The 24,027-nt window shown below is 37.3% G+C and overlaps 1 protein-coding gene across 6 annotated transcripts in view; it reads left to right on the forward strand.

The window, feature by feature from the left end:
• The window catches only part of NUBPL (NUBP iron-sulfur cluster assembly factor, mitochondrial), a 91,525-nt gene extending 68,079 nt beyond the window's left edge, over positions 1 to 23,446 (forward strand). For 4 of the 6 annotated variants that reach the window (XM_082761979.1, XM_082761981.1, XM_082761980.1 and 1 more), the window contains 3 exons: positions 4,056 to 4,176; positions 9,138 to 9,220; positions 20,493 to 23,442. In XM_082761979.1, coding sequence (XP_082618105.1) covers positions 4,056 to 4,176; positions 9,138 to 9,220; positions 20,493 to 20,555 — 267 coding nt within the window. In that variant the 3' untranslated portion in view covers positions 20,556 to 23,442. Of the gene's footprint in view, positions 1 to 4,055; positions 4,177 to 9,137; positions 9,221 to 20,492 lie in introns of all 6 variants that reach the window. The other 2 variants (XM_082761978.1, XM_082761983.1) reach the window with 2 other exon arrangements.
• The last annotated feature ends 581 nt before the right edge of the window (positions 23,447 to 24,027 follow it).

Raw genomic sequence — 24,027 nt, forward strand, 5'->3', positions numbered from 1 at the left:
TGTGGGGCCATATTAAAATTGTGTGTCCTAATCATGCAGTTGACTCAGTAAAAAAATCTGATCTTTAAAATCATTTTTTTTTTTTTTTTTAAAAAAAAAGCAATTGCAGAGAGTCTACTTTCCAAAGAAGTTGAGAGTCTGCTAAGCTGTGAGTCATTGAGTGTGCTTGCTTCTATTCCATAAACCGGAGTCTCCCTTGTGCACATAGGCATCTATACACCACCTTCCCATCACTGCTTCAGTCATTAGTTACCAGAGCCTCACATTACATCCATACAGTATTACCAAAGTAAAGTCACAGTTGTTAGCGTTGTTTGTCCCGTACTGAATTAAAATTAAATGACAGAAGGATTTAATTGAAATCTGTCATTGAGAGTCAGCATGGGAGCCAGGATTACAGTGCAGGTCTTACTTTAAGTCTTAGGATGTAGTCATTAGAGGAAGAGTCCCATCTCTTTCAAAGTGCAGTGTACCAGGCAAGGCAGGACGTGGCGAAGTGATACTGGCTACTGTCACCACGAACTCTCAAGACTTTGTCCCATTATGTGAGTTTAGCTGTCATTTTAATAGATCCTAGAGGCTTTCTCTGGGCTGTTGACAGAGAAAATGAAAAAACCCACATTAGTAACTTGGAGTATTTAGGAAAAAATTGCCTGTTTTCACATTCTGAAATTGAGTTCAGTTGGGTAGGGTTTATGATAAAAGCATATCCCTGAAAGCAAATGAGAAGGCTTTAATTAAATCTGCAACTTTCCTCGTAGCTTCCTTGAGTTGGAAGGATTCATTGTGGATTTCCCAGGTTTCAAAGAAACTGTGTAAATACAGCTATGTATTTCCTTCTAAGATGTATAAAAAGTTGTTTAATTAGATACGTACTTGTTGGTATTTTTGTAGCTTACAGTACCTAGCCAAGATTATGGCTTCATATAGGGAGCTGCAGTTAGAACTAAAAATTTCTTGTCAGAAGAAAAAAACTAGGAAGACAGAAATATGAATGTGCATGTTCACTTGAAGCACTAAAACATCAAGTGACATACTTCCATAGGAAGTCTATGGCAAACTGGAATTGTAACCCTCACCACTTCAGTTCAAGTCAGACTGGAGTCAGACCTCACCGCCAGCTGTTCTTAAAGTACAGGGAATGACTTAGGTGGGTTTCTCAGGCATTCTTTCTTTGTATAGAGAGAGCAGTTATATGTGGATTTGGGCACGATTTGTAGTTTAACCAAAAGGTTAGTTGAACGTAAGGAATAAGTAAGCATTCAGAAACAGCGCGTATGCAGGTCATTGATAATGAAAAGTAAGTTGCCTCTTACTTCTTGATGGATGTCTTTTCACAATTCAGAAAAATAATTTGACCAAATGAAGTTCAGTATTGTGACTGTCTTGTATTCTGGCACCATAGGCTAGCTCCTGTACTGTGGAGCATCTAGTCATAGTTTTCATGTCGTTACTGAGCCAAGTTTGCAGGGAAATGCTCAGGAAGAGGAACTCTCTATGGATAAGAATCAGACTCGTAGGTACCTATGGGATAGTTTGTGCAAACAGTCAGAGCTGCTTTGAAGCTTTTCCAGATGTATTATTTGAGCAGGGAAATGAGTTATTACTCACTTTATTAGCAAGACCAATTACTTTGTCTGTAGATTTAAAAGCTCTGAAAACAATAGTGATATCTCTTCTTTCTCTAAATGTCTGCAGAAATATGCTTGTTAAAAATAGACTTCAGCACTAAAGGTGTGTGTGTTTGGACAGATTGTGTATCAAATTGGGTATTTATAATTGGCAACTAATATTCCAAAAATCTATTCCTATGCCAGAAGAACAATTTATACATCAGTAATCACTGTACATGCACTGCTCACTGGTTGGATGACAGATAGGAATAAAGCTGAGAAAGTAAAAGTGACTGTGTAATGCTGAAATGTCATTTGCTTTTAGAGAGATTTGTTGGAATGGAAACAAAAAAGGACATTGAATAAGACCTCTAAAACTGATTTAGCATTGGGGATACAGTTGTATCTCCGTATTTGTGGTAACTGTGGCAGAAAGACTTCTTCAGTTATTAGGTTATCTCAACTAACAAAAGAGCTGAAATATTTCTAAGCTATTTGCAAAACAATAGTAGACTACATGACTTTGATTATAAATTCACTGTATCATACGTGTTGTACAACTACATTGAGGAGAACAAAATGTTCAAAACCCAAGACATCTGGATGTGGATGAATTCATTTAGAGCATAAATATTAAGATCTTTTTTTCCTTTGTTCTGCAGATAATGGCTTCCCTGTATCATAGTTAAAACGCTGTTTTTCTTTCATCAAATAATGTTCCCTCCAGTGTTCTCCAGTTTGTCAACACAGTGAAAATTCCATGACCTTAATTTAAGGAGAGCAGGATGAATGCCTCCTCAGAGGTCAACAGGAAGAAGACTGTGGCTGTACACCCTTGTTACACCTTTGTGCCATGTACTCACACTTAGTATGCCATAAGTCATATTAGTTTAAGAACTGGATGAAAAAAAATATCTGTGGTGATGTACCAGCAAGTCGAAATTTGTTCCTCTTGCTTCTCTAGCAGTCCCTGGGAGACAGTGGGAAATGAGGAAACTGTATTGTTAAATTCAAAGTAGGTAATCTCTCTTTTTTTAAGTGTATATATATATATATATATATATATATATATATATTATTTTTTTTTTACTGTTCCTTAAAATGTTCCTTGCTGTAAACCCTTTGAGAGCTTTACATAAATAAAGGAAAACATAGAAGTTGTTATGAAACACGTAACAGTGGTACGTGTAGCTTAAAAAAAAAAAAAAAAAAAAAAAGGTATTGCCTTTTGATCAGTTTTAACTTTGATATATGGAAATTTTTAAGATATTGTAAATAACATGCCTTTACTTGCAGTGCTACCTCCATATTCTTTTAGTTAAGTCTTTATTTTCACTTCTGGTGCCAAAAGTTGTACGGCCACTGTTAATTGATTAACTTAAGACTTGTTGCTTACATTGAACCAACATCCTTTTAGATATGTTTCATTGCCACAGAGGATACATTACTATCCTAATAACTTTGCCAAAGTACAGAACTAGAATGTTCTGGGAAATTTTAGAAAGCACAGAATACCACAAGGTATATAGCAGCTTTTCTGTACTTTAAAATATAATCATATTTTTACAACTCAGCTATAATGTATGTGACATACTTAAGTAGCATAAAGATTGTGAGATGAAATTGAGTAGCATGGAACCTCTTAAAGCAAATCTTTTGTTGATTAGCAAAGAGGTAGAAATTTTCAAGTGTTTTTGTGCTCTTGTCATCACTTTTGAGAAATTCTGCTCTACTTCAGTGAACAGTCTTGTTTACTAGGTGAATAAACTACGATCAATTTTATCATTAGCATTATTGTACATTGTGAAAGAAGATACTTTTGTGCCTGATCTGGCCAATTTTCAGGACATATTTTGCATGTATACTGTTGAACACCTGGCACCAGCAGAAAGGTACCTAATACATGTGTATTAGATTTTTATGCTGTAGTTTTGCAACTTTCTTTCACATAATTATTTCTGTTGTTTGACCTTTAAAATGTTTCCTTCTCTACAGAAGAATAGCAAATCTGGTTCTTTTTGTAAATATTTCCCTAAAGGATAATTTACGAAAAAATCTTGAAAGCATGTCTGATTGTCATTTCTTGTAATGGTATGTTTTTATTTTGCTCCTTGAAATTGCAAATTACAAAGCTATAAAACAGTACCTGAAAACTCTTCCAGTATTCAGAGTTCAGGAAATATAATATACATCTCCTCGTCTGGGAGGGGGACCTCTTAGATCTGTTCAAGAGGTACTACTCTTGACAAAGAAGCTATAATATTTGAGAGATATAATTACAGAAAATTTTAAATAATGTACAAATGATAGCAAAACTGAGACAGTAAAAGCTGATAATGATTTGTTGATTCTGTGTTGATCATCTCTTCTTTGTTGTCAGCGATGAGTAACAACTGATGCTTGAATCCCAGGTTTCAACATTACTTCTTTTTAATTCAACAGGTTTTAGGACTAGTACAAAATATGAGTGTTTTCCAGTGTCCCAAATGTAAACATGAGACACATATTTTTGGAGCTGATGGTGTAAGAGATCTAGCAAAAACCCTTGGATTGGATGTTCTAGGTAAGAATGTAGAAAAAGCTTTTTAATGGCATGAACTGAACTACAGAACTGCACAACTCTAAATTACTGTATATTCACGTTCAAATGGAATAGAATTAAAAGTCTAAGTAGATGAATGTCCCTGTTGTTTCATGCTCTGATTCTTATCAGGATCATTCTTGTTAATGGGATATGGACTGGATATGCAAATTCTTGAATTGCATCTTAAATCTCATTTGAATTACAAACAATACAGAACATGGATTATTTTGGTAATGATGTCTATATTACCTGAAATTCATTGTTATAATTATGCTATGCTATCCTGTAAAATTTAGACCTTAGAACTCTGTTTGATAATGCCAGTAGAAGTTTCCTTATTTATTTAATTTAAATGAATTGTGTGTGTGAAATAAATATGTTAATTGAAATTCAGTTCATTGGAATAGTTTCTATAGTTAATATAATAGTTTCTATAGCTGATATGAAGATACCTTTACTCTAGCATGGAAGCAAACACACTAATGATTATATTTAAGTGTTGAGATGAAAAGAATGTGCTGAATTGCAAAATGTTGTTTCAAAAGAAAATTTATGTTTAAAACAGAAATTGTCCATGATTAAATCATCTGGCGTGCATATAAGCTAAAATATACATCGATCAAAATGTATGTTGCTGCTTTAAAAAGGCATATTTCAACCTGTGCTTTCAGTATAAAAAAAAAAAAAAAACACACAGCGTAATTAAGTTGGTAAATGGGATAATTGCATGTGTTAATGATGTGTTTCCATGTATTACTATAATTATCTCAATGATTTTCCATAGCTAATTCATTAAAAGAACCAGGAAGCTCACGTAGATCAACACAAAAACATCAAGGTGTGACACAAACTTAAGATAACACAGCAACATATAATTAAAAGACGTGCATTTGGGCTATCTTTTAGTCTTATGAATATATAATGAGCTGCGATCAGAGCCCAAGGGGACTTCTACAGCCTTGGGTTATGTGGATGGATGCAAATGTTCTGCAAGAAGTTGAGTCAAACATGCATTTAGATACACAGGCACAGATGATGTGCTGTGTTGTTGGTCTCGTAAATGTTTTTCTTTTATTCCCTAACAAGGCAGAACCTATTGTAATAGTGATTAATAAGGAGAGGTGTGAGAGATTGCAGGTTTAGCAGGGGATGGTCAAAACATATGAAAAAAAAATAGTGAAATTTCCCTTAGTCTAGCCTTTCAATGACAGTTTGAAGATTAAGAAAAATGCCCCACGGGTTAAATTTAGAATCACAATACTTGATCTGATTAATATGCTCATACTTCCAAGGGTGACCATTGCACAGCAATACCATATGATATTATAAAAATTTCTGTTTACAGATTATATGTTAATCCATCCCAAATGGTAATTTTATCCTACTGCTATTGAATTGCACCCAAAAGCTTTGAGAGATTTTATCCATCTATAAATTTATTTGGCTTATGTTTTGCTGTTCTCTTTGTTCAGTTCAGGACCTAGTCATCTTAGAAGATCTAAGTTCTTAGTTTCATTAGTACCCAACAAAGTCTGCAAGCTAACAGTGTGCAGGATAGAAAAGTATTTTCCTATTTGCTCACGCTCTGCTGCCTTTGATTGAAAACTTCTTTTATTTTTGTTTGACAGAAGACAATTGGGAGTCACCAGTCACCTTCAGAGTGTAGTTCAATATTTCAAGTATTTTTAATTGCCTTTTCTTTTTTATTCTTCCCTATAGGAAAGAGTGAGTCTCTGAGTAAGACTTTGCATTGCTAATTTCTCTCTCTGTCTCAGAAACTCCCATTTTCTTTTTTTTTTTTTTATTTGAGTTACCAGAACTATGACCAGAAAGTTAAGCAAATTTACATACTGCGAAGATACTGAGTACTATACACACCGTAGAATCACAGAATGGTTTAGGTTAGAAGGGACCTTAAAGACCATCCAGTTCGAATCCCCCTGCCATGGGCAGGACACCTCCCACCAGATCAGGTTGCCAGAAGCCCCATCCAGCCTGGCCTTGAACACCTTTGGGGATGGGGCATCCACAGCTTTTCTGGGCAGCCTGTTCCAGCGCCTCATCACTCTTTGAGTAAAGAATTTCTTTATTGCATTTGATCTAAATCTACCCACTTTTAGTTTAAAGCCAATCCCCTTTTTCCTATCCCTACACCCCCTGACAGAGGTCCTGTAGGCCCCCTGTAGCAGCCTTCTGTTGCCTGTAAGGTCTTCCCAGAGCCTTCTTTTCTCCAGGCTGAACAACCCCAGCTCCCTCAGCCTATCTTTGTAGGAGGGGTGCCTCAGCCTTTTGATCATCTTCAACACCCTCCTCTGGATTCATTCTAATACATCCATGTCCTTCTTGTGCTGCAGGTCTCAGAGCTGAATGGGGTACTCCAGGTGGGCTCTCACAAGAGCAGAGTAGAAGGGGAGGATCCCCTCCTTCAACCTGCTGGCCATGCTTATTTTGATGCAGCCCAGCGTACGGTTGGCTTTCTGGGCTGCGAGTGCATGTGGCTGGCTCATGTTGAGCTCATTCAGCAACACCACAGGTCCTTCTCCTCAGGGCAGCTCTAAATCCATTCTCTGCTCAGCCTGTATTGGTGTTTAGGATTAGATTATCCTGGCCCTGATGCAGGACCCTGCACTTGGCCTTGTTGAACCTCATGAGGATCGCACAGGCCTTCCTCTCAAGCCAGTCCATGTCCCTCTGGATGGCATCCCTTCTCTTCACCGTGTCGACCGCACTACACATCTTGATGTCATTGGCAAACTTGCTGAGGCTGCACTCTTTCCCACTGTTCATATCACCAACAAAGATGTTAAACTGCACCAGTCCCAATACTGACCCCTGAGAAACACAACTCGTTTGTGTCCCACGCTTGGACATTGAGCTTTTGACTGCAAGTCTTTGATTCAGCTCTTAATTCCTTACCCATCAAATGGTCCAGCAATCAAGTCCATGTCTCTCTGATTTAGAGACAAGGATATCGTGTGGTACAATGTCAACTGCTTTGCACAAGCCCATGTAGATGATGTCAGTTGCTTGTTGTAGAAGGCCACCAAATTTGTCAAGCACAATCTTCCATGGTGTACTTACAAAGTTTTTCAACATTCTCCTCATAGAAGCAGCAACGGCTCTTTTTTTTTTTTTTTTTTTTCCTGAGCACTTACACTTTCTTATGCTTTCTTTGCAGTCTAAAGTATCATCAGAAAAAAATATTACATTGATAACTTCCCATCATGTCCTATAGTGGAGAACAGTATAAAACCTTCATCTTCCTCAAATCCTTATCAACCAAACTTATGCACAGATTTTGTCTTTTTGCTTCTGCTTCATGTATCATGTTTTGATTTTTTTAATTGGGTTTGCCTTTTGCTTTGTCTTCTGCATTGCACTTTTGCCCATACATGTCCTATTATGCTCATGTTGTGCAAGCAAATCTTTGCAAGCATTGGGAAGATAAGTTGCTGTTTTGTAATAGAATAAGTTTTTTTGTAATTGTCTGAGATTGTTATTAAACTGACAGTGAAGAAGTATTTTTTCCGCTAATAAAACGTCCTTGGGGAAAAAAGTGAATGTTGTGTCTACACAAAATAATGGTAAGACCTAAGCTGTGGGAGATTTACAAAGTTACTCTTACTCTGTTAACAAAAACATTTAGGGTTACAGGAAATTTTAAAGGACTCCCTTGTTTTTGTTTTGTTTTATTTTATTTTATTTTTTTATTTTAATGAGTGGACAGACTTTCTGCCTAAAGAAATTCATTCAGGACTGGGAAAAAAAGAAACAATTAAATTTGAAGGAAATGAATAATAATAATAATCATAAGAAACTGAATTTCTTCAAGCATTCAGCTCAGTAATCATGGAGCCATGTTTTTGGTCTGCTATTTATTTGGTTTTCATTTATTTTCGTGCTTGCTTTAAATCTTAACTAGATTTGTTACTTCAAAGTCTGTTTTTATACAATTTTTCTGACTATGTTGTTTCTTCTGACTATGTTGTTTCTTCTGACTATATTGAACTTCAGTAATCTATACTGGCTTGGTGTAGATTAAGTCAACTTTGCTAAATGTATGAATTAAATTGATGGATCTTCTGAGATGCACTCAAAATTGAACTAAGCATAGGCCGTTTTGTCCGCACCCATCTGTGATGTAAAATGCTGCCATATCTTTCTTTAAAAGAAAGTTGGTCTTCAATTTACCTCATAATTATCTGTTACGGTAATGAACTAAATATGGGAACTTCATGTTTTCTTCAGTGCTAAAAAACTGTATTTCAGGAAGTATGTTCCAGAATGGACCAGGGTTACTAATTGTTTCTCCTTTAGAACATTCCTTTCCCCTGTGACAGCTCCCTGCTTGTTAGAAAGAATACAAAGATGATTTCTGTTGGAAAGAAAAAGGAACTGAATAGCTGCCTACCTTTTAATTGGATCTAGGGCCTAATAGGAGCATTAACAAATGCTGTTATTTGGAAATTAAGTATTTAAATAAGTCTTTGAATAGTGATTAAAATCTTAAAAATGCATTGAAAAGAATATACAGTGAGGAGATAAGCTGAACAGTAAGTTGCATGAGTATTTGCATGAGAGAAGCAAACTTCTGTGTGTACTCGGAATAGTTTGTGCATCTCAGTTTGTCTTTTTCTGTGTGTTCAAGAAACAATAAATAAAAAAAACACCTTTCATCATTTATTTCAAAGCCTAGTCCTTCCTATTCAGAGAAAGAAAAATCCAAAATAGGTTTGGTCTTAATCATGGATATATTAATCATGGATATATAGAAACGTCTTTGCAGCCAATTTTCATTTTAAATGCTAATTTGTTGGTATTAAGTAATTCAAAGAATATCCTGAATTGGAATTTTATTTCAAGTCACTTTAGGGCTATTTTAACGAAACATTTAAGATGTATTGTCTTCACTTACATGTATCTTGGTGTCTTTAATACAGGAGACATTCCACTGCATGTTAATATACGGGAGACTTGTGATTCAGGGCAGCCTGTTGTGATCTCACAACCTCAGAGTGATGCCGTAAGTTTGGTGCACTGTACTTAAAATAACAAAGCAACCCCCTTCCCACCCTCCTATTCCTCACTTCCCACCCCACTATTCCTTTCCCCCTTGTGCCCCTCCCTCTCCCCCCCCCCAAAAAAAAAAAAAAAAAGTAAACGGGGAGCACTTCTCATTATTGCTGTTTGAAAACAAACATGTCTGAATGTAACTTAGAAAAATGCAATTCTGTAAGAGATTTTTGTCATTAAGCAACTTCGGCCTTTGTTTTGGAATGCTGGTCATGGGTTCTGCATGTGCATGTGTTTTTGCTTAATTAGTCCAAATCATTCAATATAGCAAAGATTTGATCCAGATTCTGGCATGCTAAGAGGAGGAAGGTCAGTGTCAAGCCACATGAGACCTTGCAGCTAATGTAGGTCCTCTGAAACTGTCGGTTGAGCCTTTGGTAGCGGACCCTGGAAACTGTCAAAGGATCCTATCAAAAGATTATTGGAACAAAACCTGTGTGTTGTCAGTACCTGGATTGTTTTCAGCTGAAAGTGAAGGAATTTGCATACAAGATGAAATGGATTTTTCTGTGCATTTACCATAACATTTTATTGCCAAAGGAAAATGTGGGTTGTTGAGGTGGTAGGAGTCAAATATGCAAGTCTCTGAGGAAAAGCAGTTGCACATATGAAATTTCATTAACACTTACAGAGTAAGATTTTTCTGGTTAGTATTTTTTCTTGCCTCTCTACTCGATTTTGTCCACCTTGCTCTGTAGGGTAGAGTGTTGTCTGTCACATTGTGTTGTCACAGTGCATAGCATGATGCAGCATCACTACTCACTGCTGCTTAGACATTACCAATAAAAAAAATAAATTGATTAATAATGATAATAGATAGTAGAATGTGTTAGAGATAAGCTAAAAAGTACATATAACCTTTCTAATACCATGATTGCTAGATACATGCCGAAATAACTTTTCCTTACTAAATAAAAAAAAATAAAAAAATGGGGGTTTGCCAGGGGCGTATAATCCAGTATCATTAACATACTAATCAGGATTCTGGAGAAATAGTGACTTAGATTGTAGCACCTTATTTTTTTCTTTCTTTGTTTTCTTTTTTTCTTTTTTTCTTTTTTTTTTTTTTTTTGTTTGTTAGAGAAGCAGCAGCTGTTTGTTTCTAATTGATATTTTTGTAGTCTTCGGCAAGACCTGTGCTGATCCTCTGCGGAATAACGTAGTGATCTTGAGTCCAGATCTTGTGAAAGGAATCATTCCAATCAATACTGTAGTTTCTATCTGTGAATTTTGATTGAAACTGCTAAGGTTTGAATAGATGTATAGCTTAGGTCAAAGTTGAAGCAAAACAGCTGAGCAAACCAAGATGGAAGGCTCACAGCTCACAGTATCTGAAATCTATATTAACCAAAAGTCTGTAGCCTGCAGGAGTCTGAGCCTACATACACTCAAACGTGTAGGACAGCATTCTGAAAATTAAGAAAGACAAGAGAGTCTGTAGGGTTGCCATCTGTTCCTTCTTGGACTATGTTCTTGGTAATGAAAGGAGGGGTTATAAGCACCATTTGTGGCAATTAAGTTAAATATGAAGAGGAATAAAGATTGACAAATATGTGTGACTCTGGGGAAAACTTTTAATATTCTTCTCTGCCATTGTGTCTGTGAGATAATCATTCTCCTCAGAGAATGAGGTTTGTTTTTTTTTTTTTAGACTTTACTAATCTCTACAGAATGAAAAAGAATTTCCCTTTATTCCTGGTTTGTTTCTCATTATACATACAGAAAGTGATTGTTGTCCTCTTATATTTTAAAAGAAAAATGAAATTCTTATCACATAACTGGTGGTGGGAGAGGTTGTGTAAGGTCAGATTCTAATCTTTAATACATGACACCCATCACCATGTTTCTCAAATAAAGTAAAATTGTGGCTATTCATGCATGAACAATCATAGTTTTTCAGATAGAGAACAATGTGCACTGAGCTGCTGAAATTATCTCTGCTCTTGTCCCTTAAATTTACAGATTTTTGTATACAAAATTCTGTGCTGTCTTTGTTAGAACACACTTAAAAATGAAATGCAGTCTCACAGAACTGAAATAATACTTGGCTGATTCAGAGAGTGGGGAATAAGGATGATGATTGACTTCTCAGGAACCAGCATGCAGTCACACCTTCTAAGCTTCATCAAGATTGGAATGAAGGGTTTTTCTTAAATGTTGTTTAATACTTTTTTTTGCTTACATGCATACCACAGGGTTCACCTTCTTTTGCTGATATGTAAAAGCATAGCTGTCACTCTACACTAGGATTTTAAAATGTATAAGCAAACTTGGTTAGATACTTTGCTTTAAAGCCTCGTTTGCTTAGATGCAGCTGATAGAAAAGGGAAACTAGCAGGAAAATTGCTAACAGCCGAAATAAACCTTCCATAAAAAAAAATAAAATTATGTGTAGAAGTGTGGATGTATGCACTTCCAAAGTTCTCCATCAAAAGGCACATAATTCCTGAGATGCATCTTCTTGTGGAAAGGGTTGCCTATATAGCTAAAGGGTGTCAGGGTTTAATGGCTGAAGTTCTATTTTGGTAAAGCTTGAGTCTCCAAGGGATAATGTCCCCAAGGAGAAATAAACAATGCTGGTAAAATGATTTTTTCCTTTGTATAACATTGTTTATGCTTGTGTTTCTGACAGCTTAGTTGTTTAAATTACGGCTTTTTTTTAAGTCTTTATTGATAAAACTTTTTTTTTTTTTTTAATCTGCTGCACAAGTGCGCTGTGAAAATTGAATATTGCTGTACTCGCATATTAGCCTAAATAACAGGGACTAGTCCAACAGAAAGATAGCAGGCAGACAGCAGCAATTGGTAGTGATCTAAGATCCTCTACAAGAAGCTAATCATTTCTTAGTTTAATCAACAGCAAGGACTTACCAGGCCCTTCTGGAAATAATTGAGAGTCTTGGGAGCATTTCCCTCCTCCCTCAAGCTGTGGAGGTGGGTTGGCTCTCTTTGTTGTTTGCTCACCCAAACATATGTGAGAGTCTCTAAGCAGCAGAGGCTAGTAAAAGAAAATGATGAACGCTGCTAAAATGGGAAAGGTAGAATAGGGAAAACAGAAGAGGAATCACTGAAACCAGGTGGGAATTGTTAGTGCTCAGATGTAGCTGATCACCAAAAGGAATCAGCAGCAAAATTGGGGTTTGAAAGAGGCATTCTGAAACTTGCAGGTAAGAGGGCAGAAGCACAGTGAGAGATGCAGAACATGATTAATTCCCATGGAGTTATTTGTCCGCTACATTAATCACTAAAATCTGCAGCGAACTCTCCATCAGTACTGAGGAAAATGTAAGTAGAAGTTTAAGTGCTCTTCCACCTGTGAACACAAAACTCAGAGAGGTGTGGGTACGGTGGTTGTCTTGTGAGCTCTTCCGGGCTGAAACTCTTGGGTATATCCCAGGCTTGATGGCCCAGTGGTTTGCTACTAATACCTTGCTAGAAGAGACAGGGAAACTGTGAAGGAATGCCACTGAACACGAAAATCCCATCTATCCCAAGGTTAAAGAAGCAACTCAAGTAAATTCAAAGTACATTTGCTCTACCAGTGTAACCATTCACCTTCTAAAAGCTGGGGAGTCTTGCTCAAATAGGCATTTCAGGGAGGAGATGTGTTGGAGGCTGAGACAAGTAGGAGGCACATTTTCTCATCTTGGCTTGGGAATGAGATGACTAAAAAAAAAAAAAAAAGTGGAGAGATGATACACCTCTAAGATTCAGGAGGATAATACATCCGAGACAGCAGAGAAGTAATAACAGAATGAAGTTTAGATTTCACCTTCTTTCTTATTCTGTTATTTAAGAAATGGTGAGCCCTCATGGCAGAAATATAAGGAGGATAACTGCTTTTGGAAAAAAAAATAAATCAGGAAACATGTAACGGTCAGCCAGTTCCTTAGTGCTTTCTTGCTGCAAACAGGGCAAACTTTGAGTTCAACCTCTTGTTCTGTAAAAATCAAGTAGATTGTATTGGAAAAGTATGGGAACAAACGGAGAGAACCAGTAATAGGTTAGGGTATCAGAACCCCAAATTGCATAGCCATTTGTAGATATGCACAAATTTATTTCCGGTTTGAGGAATTTGACTTGGGTGGGAGAAAAATCGAACTTGACCTGGAGCAAGAAAACCCAGATTTGTTGCTGGAAATCATGCTTAATGTCATCCTATCCAGCTTATCATGAAGACCAGTGTATGGTACAAAACACACACACACGGGGGGATGTTCTGTTATTGTTTAGTTCACATTTAACTACGTGAAATGTGTTCAGGTGCTCTTGAAAATTTCACTCATTGTGACTATTTAAAGGTTGGACTAGATGATCATCTAAGAGGTCTTTTCCAACCTAAAGGATTCTATGATTCTGTGATATCTTGGTGAAGGAATGTGCTGACTGTAAAATCCACAGGGCTCTTTAAGGGGAGACAGAAAGCCCAGTCAGGTGGAAAGAAGGAGCACTAGGCATAAGCAGTCTGACAGAGGAAAGTAAGTCTGGTTTAAAAATCCCTTTTCAATTAAATTAGAAATGTTACAGGCCTTAGTGTGGTCCGAAGGGACAGATGGAATTCATATTCAGAAACGCTTTTTTGTAAAATTCTTTGTAAGGGTGAAGTGTGGGTAGGGTAAAAATGTACAAGCTTTTAAAGCTTTGCAAGAAATGGTTGGAAAAAAAATTGAAATAGTGGTAGGGAATAATGTTTGCTGTTGTTTAGCTGTCATCAATAATTCCATTTAAAAAGTGGTCTCTCCAGGGTGTGGTATCTTTTGAAAGAAAAGCAAACCCTGAAGTAGAGACTGCATGATATGATTTATAACATGCCTTACCATCAAGGCTTCCTCTGAATGATCACAGTAACACTTGGCATGTGTAGGTCTGAATCCTTTGTTCAAGCTGTAGATAGCACAATGCATCATCAAACCCTCATTTACACTTCATTCTGCTGCAGAAAATGCTGAGTGTTAGGATAGTCTGCTTGAAGGATGCTACTGTATTGCATTTGAATTGCACTATTCTACTTAACCATGTTTTCTGGGCAGGATGTCTTTTTAGATATACATAAAAGCACCTGAGTGATGTACACATACAATGGCACCTTGAGGCTAGCAGTGTTTCCTGGCTGAGGCTCTATCAGAGGAAGGCTTGGCTTTTGCAGCTACTTATATATAGGATTACAGGAAATTTCCATGTCCTGTGAGTACTAAGGCTTTTTTTAGGTACTATCAGGAAGCATCCACTTTACTTAACCATCTTCTACATCGTAATTATTGTAATTTATGGATCAACTTTTATAATTTCATTAAGTTTCCTTTCTGGGCTGAGGCTTCCCTGAAGTGTGGCAGAAGTTGCCAATTCATGCCAAGAAGACTGTTACAGAGCTACCCAGAGGAAGACAGAGTAGGAAAGATCCTGTACTTACAGCAATCAAGAATTTGTCTGGGTGACATAAAGTTATCTGAAGTTGGAAGCTCATTTAAACCAGTGTTTATCATCATAGCTCAGAAGGCACTAAAAGCATACCATGGTGAAATACAGACATCAGGGGGCAGCTCCAGACATGCACTGAAGGTTGGGGTTGTGTCAAAGTCACAAGCAATTTCCATGAACACTAAAAATCCGAAAATCCGATTAAAAGAGAGTTTCATTGTTTGTTTGTTTGTTTGTTTGTTTTCTATGCTATCACCTAACATTGCTTTCATGTGGGTGGTAGCCAAGTCTAGTGTTTGTCCTTATGATGGCCGCTATTTGACCGGTTGCTTGTTGCCCATGATTGTTAGTTTTCTTTAGTAATGAATAAAGTACAAGTCCCTAAGACTTTAGTTGTGCAGACTTAAATATTATATCCTTCTCTATAGGTTCAGTAGCATTCAATATTCTAGACAGTCAGGACTTGCATAAAATATCCCTTTCAACTTGGGATATGGTAAGACTGTGAATTTTTTGGGTGGTCCTTTCCAGGTGTTGGATCCTTGTGGGTCCCTTCCAATTTGGGATAATCTGTGATTTTCCTTTGGATTGCTAAAACAGATTAATAGCCATTTTAGTAGTCTTGGAGTTCTTTAGTAGAAGTTAGAAAGCATGTCACTAAGTGGATTTATGCTCCTTGGTGTCCTTGGCCCTCAAGCAAGTGATGGGATCAGTATGCTTTTTCTGAGTTGCTGGTATGCGGTGGTTTGGGGGAAGGCAAATGTGATACCAGCTCTTACCTGTTTTGGTTTTCCTGAGGGGTTAATGGTATTCAGTAGTTGTGCATCCCTCTTATTAGACACTGGCAGCCTCTGCAGCGAGCTGTTTGCGACCTGAGATCTGTACTTCAGTAAAAATGAACCGCAAGGCAAATTAGTAGGTCAAGCCAAGCCAATCCACATGAACAGGGCAGAGTCAGCTATAAGCTGTAAGCTCATTTTGCAGTTGTCTTAGGAGTGATGCACACATGCCTCATGGGTAAGAGTTTGAAGGAGAATTAAATGCTGTAACTGAAAGGCTCACATTTTTCTAGGGTTACTATATGACTTAATTAGATGGGGTAATAAAAAGATTACTTGCAGTTTAAAGCCAGTCCATGTCTCTTATTCCATACCAGAGCAATTAATCAAGATGTTCTGATTGTGTCAGCTAAGTAGGACTCATAGGTCCTTTTTCTGACAAAGTTTATTACAAGTTCTCCAATTCGTACCTCAAGATCTGTGCTTCATCAGTGGTGCCCTCTTGGTCCTAAGATTTGTTATTTAAGGAACGCTGCAGTCTTTTCTGACAGTGTTTGTACTAGTTTTCGAGAGGTGAAAAGTCTTTCATGTGGCCATTATCTAGTTCTGTTGACTCTGAACATCACCTTCCATCTCTGTCTGCCCTTACCGCTGTTGCTCTCAGACCCCACCTGGGCAGCATTTGTAACAAAAAATGTGGTTTGTTTTTAGAGCATTCTGTCTCGTGTGCACTTATTCATCCTCTGAAAACAGGGAGAATGTTTTGTTTGCAGCTAACTGATATGTTATTAGTAAATATAAACAGTCCATCTGAAAAAAAAGCTTTCAGAAAGAGCCTTGTAAACCACTCCTTTAGAGTTTCCAAATCATGAAGGGAAACACTGAATAAGGATAAAACTGAACTGAATGGGCTCTAGTACCTGTGTACAGATGCCACATTGAATAGACTGAGAGTAGGAGAAAAGGCTCAATACATATAGAGTTGTGTTTGTTTAATGAAAGGTGCATTGAGTTACTGAGATTCCCTCTAGACCTTTCGTGTCTGCTGATGTATGTTGCTGCTGAGAGACTGGCCCTCACTCATAGTTGAGTGACTTGTTGAAAGGCTCGAAACAGTTGATTTTCTCAAAGACTGGTTACTGGTGGAGACCTTGTAAGGAAATGAGAGACTGTTCTGTTCAACTTATAAAGTAGGTATCTAGGAGAAAAAAAAAAAAAAAAAAAAAAAAGCTGCTTAAACAGCTGCTTAGGGTGCATAGGAGGTTAAGAGACTGCTGGTAATATTTGGACTAGGTAACACTAGCATGCCGGCTGCAAAGAGTTGAAACTAGCCTCCTGTTACTAAACAACAGCTCAGATAAATGGCAAATGAAAGTTAGTGTACATAAATGTGAAATCATTGCCCAGACACTCGTGAATATTGTTGGGGCCGGGGGCACATGGAAATGTTATTTATTGAGATCTTGACAGGGAACACGTAGGGAATCAAATCTCCCAAGTGGGATATCTGTTTGCTGTCTGGATGGTTATGGAAGTTTCTCTTACAAGGGCTCTTGTCAATCAGTAGTGTCTTAGCTGCCTCAAGTGAGACTCCCTGGACCCCTGTTCAGCTCAGTTTTCACAGTGGAGCCAGTCCATGATCCTGAATGAGTACTCCAGCATATGTGTGATCCATAGCTGTTGATTATCTGTGCACAAAACATCTCTAATCTTAACTGCGTACAAAACCACTGTCCCTGCAGCTGCAAGAACAATTTCTGCTGTGTATTTAGTTATCTATGTGCCATTTGGTCAACTCTGGAGCAGAAACTGCCTGGGTAGTCTCTGAAAGGGGCTGGGTTTTGCATTCATGTTGTTAATTAACTCATTGAAACTTATGAATTGATCTGTGCAAAGGGGCAACTGCCTGCAGGACTTTTCAGTGTAGTCCAAAATTCCCACCTGGAGAACTCCTACACTAATCAGTGTAAATACTTATGTGCAAATGCAGTTTGATTTCAGTCAGTCACCTTTTTTGAAGTTGATCTGTTGTTCCAGATTGATCCATTATCTCATCTGTGCAGGTGGGCTAGCTGGGGACTTGGTAGACTCCCCAGGAGATTAATAACTAAGTGTACTGGGTGTTGCACGTGGGCACAACTGTATTACCCAGATGCACTGCAATAATACCTATAGGACTAGTTTGGATTTTCCTATACTGTGGAATGAAATCTTTTTGTTCTGTTCTTCATAAAATAAAACCCACTGTTTACTCTCATTTGTCACTAATTTTTTTTTCAGCTACGTGTTATTGTGATCATTGGTCCCTGGGCATTTGGCCTATCATAATGTAGTGCAGAATAAAAATATTGCAAGATTTTAGATGCAGTTCTTTTAAAGCTAATATCTTTTTTTTTATTATTTTTATATAAGTGACTGAGATTTTCTATTGTGTCTTTTTGTGAGTGACCCTACAGTGCCACAGCTGTTCTTCGTAAGTGGCCTGGTGGACCGGAATGATTTACCATAGAAATTGAAGGAAATATAAGTGTAGAGAATGTAGCAGAATTAAACAGCAAGGGATATTACAATGAGCAAATATTTACAGCCCACCTGACTTGTAGCTGCGGTGTTCTTTTTGTAGTGCAGTGTCTATTCCTTGCTTCTCAGGTCATCTGTTCTATTACATGCACAATCTTTATGAGGTCTTGCAGATTATAACAGCACAGGTCTCTTGGGAATAATTATGCTTCCTTTTATTCTCTGGAATGAATTAGTGTGATCTAAATAGCCATGAGGGGTATAGGTTGTAGATTTTTAAGCATATGTGATGTTCACAAAGTAAATGAAGAAATAGTGATATCTAATTTTTTTAATTGGTGCTATTTAACAATGAATAAAGGACTAACTAGGACAGAATAATTCCCTTGTAGATATTTTGTCAATTTATGTACTAAGAAATGTAAAAGCTACTCTGGAACAAGAACCATCTTATCTGTGATACAAAAGGCTGAGCAGAATTCTGTTCCTCAGAATCCCTTATAAAGAATCTCCAGTTATAGATGTGCTGCCTGGATTTAGCCCTGCCTTATAAGCGTGCAAGCTGACACAGGGCTTAATGGTTTTAAGGAAGCCTCTTACATGTAGTTTGTGAGAGTCCTAAAATAGAGCATTATGGAGTAAGCCTGTGGAGGAAATACACATGAATGGTACTAGTCTTCTGTAGTTTTCTGAGTCTGTTCTAACCATAATCACCATACTATTAGAACTGCATTTTAATTTCTTTAACGATAAGTATCAAGAGAGGTTACAAGAGAATAAAACTATCTAAAACACACTGAACTTTAGAATGGGAAATACTGCTGTTTGGCCAGATGTCAGAATGCATTATAATTCTTACTTAAAGTAAGTCTTAGCTTTGTCATTGTACAGCTAGAGGATACAACGCTGATCACAGCTTAAATCTTATGAGTTACAGATATGGATTACACACTTGACTTTGATGCAACTGCTTGCACGAATAACTTGTGTGTCCAGAGCATTTCAGGATTAAGGCCTTCACTTCGTCTGCTGTGCGTTTAATCTGTTATCTGCATGTAGATGGTGTCTGCGTTCCTTACAATCTCAGAAAATTACTTGGTTTAGTCTTAGGAGTATATGAGCACTGAGGCTGGGAGTGCCAGAAAAGCAAACTGACAGGCAAGGAGAGAAGCTTAGAAGAGAGAAGATGTGCTGGGACCTTCTCGTCCTGCCCCTCAAGCTCTGCCCTCATATATTTGTCAGTTTATTTGCTGTATTAAAGGCTCGTTGGGACTGCAAGGTCTAACTTGAGGTTACAGTCATCTACAAGTTCTGCACAAGGGAGGCAGGGGAGAGCAGCGCAGTAGGGAATATTCTGGTGATTTCTTCTAGTTATTTAAGAAGGAAGAACTTCCCCATTTAGGGAAGGCTGTCAACATGGGCTGCAAATGCAGGCTGATTTGAGAAGGTGAAGTGGTGCCTTGGTTACAACGTAATGGAGTAGAAGCAGGCTGAACAGTCGAAGTTTTGTTTTACTTTACAACCACAAAGGCACAAGTTCAAATTACAGATAAGGTATAAATTTGTAACAATGAAAGCCATCTCTGAACAGTGTAGATGATATGCATATACATACACATTTAACACACAGAAGAGACTGTTTTACTTGAAAATCTTTATATCAAGGTCAAAGACCTTTCTAAAACTTATGTTCTGTTTTGACTGTGAGTTAGTGAGCTTGATAAAGAAATTACTGGGTTTTCGTTTTGTAGTTTGTACTGTGTTAAAGGCAGTTGCTTTATGTATCTTTTGGCATTGCATTTTTGAATATTCAATGTTAGCCCAATCACGGTCCCAGCCACGTCATTTTTCAGAGGTGATAGAAGTAAGCTTGAATTGTGTCATTCCTGATAGTCTTAGGGTTTTGTCTTCTGCCCTCCAACTTAGAGCATCCTGCCAAGTGCCACAGGTTGATGTGAGAGTGAGCTTTTGTAGGGATACTATAGGGATACTAGTATTGCAGAATTAGTTCTTTCCAATACCCACTTTAGCCTCTTGGAATGATGTCCTTTTTTTTTTTTTTTTTTAAATCCTTAATGACTTAATTCTCTTATTTTTTTTTATTGGATTTTTTTCCCAATTCTCTATCTCAATCCTGTGTACAGTTCATCTCAGTCTTTGAGGTGAGGGGAGTTTATAACTAATAGGACCTGTGGGACTGGAGTTTCCTTCCATCTCAGCACCTCTCCTCTGGAAGAATATTGATTGTTTGCTGTTTAAGACAGATTGTTCAGTCAAGCTCTAAGAATAATACTAAAGTGTTGTACCCCCAGTATTTTAAATAATGCTTGTACTTACTTTATGTATTAGAATATAACTTTCCTGAACACAAAACTAGCTGAATAGAACACATTTATTATAACATTTTTCTTTTCCTTTGAATGTGTGAGAAAATGTATACTTAACAAGACGTATTGCTTTATACAGAAAATGAAAGGTTCTAAGTATATGTTTCTGTTTTTACAGGCTAAAGCATATATAAAGATAGCTATGGAAATCGTAAGACGACTGCAAGTACCTCCAGCTTGAAGTGTTTATCACAAACTAACCACCAAAGCGATCTTCTGGTGTGACTAACAAGAGTCCTGCTACTTAATTCTGTGGACACCAGTCTTTATGAGAAACCCTTTCTGGGAATTAATTTATCAGAGTTTAAATTATGGTTGTGATATTTATAGGTTTGCAAATCATTATTTGGCCATGTCCAAATGGATTTAAGTATGCAAAAGATGATAGACAATATGTAACTGCTGGATTGTAACGTCATCGAGCAAGAAGGGATAAAGTACATCTTTCTGATGAGCCCTGTTCTAAGGTCAGGAATGGAAAACAGCCTCTCCAGCCAAGCAGAATGATGAGAAGGGTGTCAAGATATAAGACCTACTTAAAAAGTGACATTTGCAATGCTATAATTTCTGTAAATTTTTGTTGAGCTTTTTACTTGCTTAACCACCAAGCTGACCTTAACCTATGCAAAATTTTAAGTAGAAAATTCAGTTATGTAATTGCAGTACATGTGTGCATTCATCTTTAAACAAATAAAAGATAGATCTGCATATATTCTGAAGAATTCTTATGATGGATCATGAAAAAATTCATTCGTTATTGGATAATGTTCGATCATGAGGTAATTCAGTTTACTGGGTAATGGATGACATGACCCTTAGGCTTATTTCTTGACTGCTTTGCATTATAATAGACACAGACAGAAGACAAGGTAACTGAGGTCTTTGCTGAAAACGCCAGAGCTCAGTTTGCCAGGGGATGCAAACATTCAAGATACATTAAATTCACGATTGCATATTCCTCTTACAGTGCAGCAACTTGGAATTTAAGTGTAAAGATACAGCAAAGAAAACTTTGGTCATCAAACTGCACGGCCTTCTGGTTTCCTTTTTTTATTGCCTTACATTCTGTGATCTTTATTTTTGTGTTGGTGTGTTGAAGTAAAAGAATATGCCTTCAGGGAATGAGTTCCCATTCACAGTCAGATGTTTGAGCTGACATTTAGGCTTTTTCATCTACACAGTAAAGTATAAGCATCCTAAACATACATCTTAACCGGACTGGGAGCTTAACCATACTAAGGAGTTCTGCTATTGATCTCTGTGGGACCAAGATTTTTCCCTGTAGTCCAAATAATTATTCATACATTTTGAATTAGTTGTTTTTCCTTACTGAAGTGATACAAGATAAAAAGTTGGTATCCATTTACATTAGGAACATTAAAATCATATTACCTGGAATTTAGATGGGAAAGGTAGGACTAAATTATGGGTTGAATTTCAAACTTAGTTGATTTTGCAAATACCGAAGTTATGTACTCCTAAGCTATATTTTATTTTATTTTTTCTTCAAGTCTGTTTCTATACATGTACACGTACATGAGCCTTCCCTCCTATGCACTGTCCCATGAGATCACATATTGATGTTTTGTTTTTTCAGTCACATGTTAGCCCAAACCTCTAGAGTTGTTGCAAATATTCAGATCCTTTCAGTTGTTGAATAGATTTTACAAAAATTAAAGGTTTGTTCTTTATTTTATTGTTAACATTGTTTTTTAATCATTTTTTTTTTCTGTACATATTTATTTTTGCTTTAGCTATTGTAATAGTTGATATGTCAACAAGTAATCCTATGGTGGCTTTGGAATAGTAGAATGAAAATTTTTCAGTGGGAAAAATGGGAAAAAGATCATCTTCTGAACCTCACTCTAAAAAAGTTTGTGTCTCTGACACCCAGTTTATGTTGAGTGTGGGTGAACAATGCCTACGCAGATACAAGGTTGGTTGTTTTTCCTTTATCTTGGTATTTCTTGGGTAGTTAATGGTTGAAATTTGCTTTAAATGTCCCTTTTAACTCATTTTTACTTTTTCTCCTCCTTTAATGAAGTTTTGTCTTTGCTGTGTTGAATTTTTCACCTGTAGAATTATTTTAATGCATTTTTATCAGTGAAAGGGGTTATGATTAAATATGATCATAATTCACTTCTAGCCCAATCTGAAAATTCATGTTGAACATTTTTTGGAAGGATTGCACAATATAACAGGTGAAAGGTGATTTATTGATTAGAAATTGTTGGTCACTTAAAATATATTTAATTGTACAAAGGACCATCAGAGTTAATAGGACATTTTTGCATTTAAGGGTAACAGTGTTCAAACCAAATTTAAAATAAGAATGTATTTGCTTTACTTTCCCCATTCTCATGGGTGAAAAAGCATGTTTTCCAGTCCTGCTCCTGCAAAGGAATTGAAGGCTCTTGACAGGATGTTATTGCTACTTACTGTTACAGAAACACATATTTGGTAATTACGAAGTGCACTGTTAAATATTAATGACTTCTCATCTTATGCTAGATCATAAAATCTCTGATACTCATTATTGGATTGGAGGGTGCATCAGTTGGAGGCTGAGCAGGAGACACTGACATTTAACCATACGTTTATAAATACAGGTCATAGCCTTGACACACAGTGGTGTTTGCTCTTTTCGGCTCCAATGTTTTACTTTCATCTCTGTGATATTTCCTACTGTACTGCTACATTTTTTGTTTTGGTGAAAGTACTAATCCTGACAATAGGACCCATCTTTCCTAAACTGCATGGTTAGGTGCTCTTTGCTCAGGAGCAGTGGAGGCTGTTTTGCAAAATTACTGTGATCATGAGTTAACCAGCACAGAATTACACAGGTCTTCAGTGCTTTAAATTGCAATTACACACTGCAGATCTCCTGGAGAGGTATGGGGACAGAGGGGGCCGTCTGTCCCTGCCGCCTCCTCTGTGTGCAAGGTTCCCCAGGCTGCCTTGCAGCACTGCCCTAGCTGTGTGAGGGGGCTGCAGTTGGTTATTTTTCGTTCAATACACGGCCCTTTGGGTAGCAAACACAGTTGTTTGCTGATAATTCCTGTTGTTTCTTGGGTGGTGGAGCCTATAGGCTGTCTCTTAACAGAGTGCATTTCCTGGCTTTCAGAAATTACACTTTTCCTCAAGTTGAAGCTCAAAGCAGATACAAAACTGTTCGGTGAAGTGTTTTGCTATTAAATTTTCAGATTGCTGTGAGCTGTTCAGCCACGAAGCCTATGGTTTGTGCATTCCTGCATGTGTTGCATTTCTCCTCAGAATACCAACAACACTTTTTAATTGTTCTTTGAAGTTATGAGAGGAAGGTAGTTTACAAATCAATTTTTTCCTCATTCAATTTGAGTTCAAACTACAATGCATTTCAGCTGCTGTGATTGATAATTATGGGGATGAAATTAGGAAGAGAAGCAGCTTATCTTCAGTGTAGTAACAAAACAAAAAGTAATTCTGAACTGGCTTCAAATTAGACTCACTTGGATCCAGTACAGCAGGTGATTTCCCCCATAATATCCTTCCCTGAGTGAGTATGGTTTCTGTCTGGACCTACTCCAACTCCCTGTTGGGTTTTCCTGCTGGTGCTGCTGTTGACGCTGGTTAGAGCAGGCTTTGGTCTGATGGTCAGCTTCGTTCTGGTTGTT

This window comes from Aythya marila, assembly GCF_965140915.1.
Source record: "Aythya marila genome assembly, chromosome: 5".
Lineage (NCBI taxonomy): Eukaryota > Metazoa > Chordata > Aves > Anseriformes > Anatidae > Aythya > Aythya marila.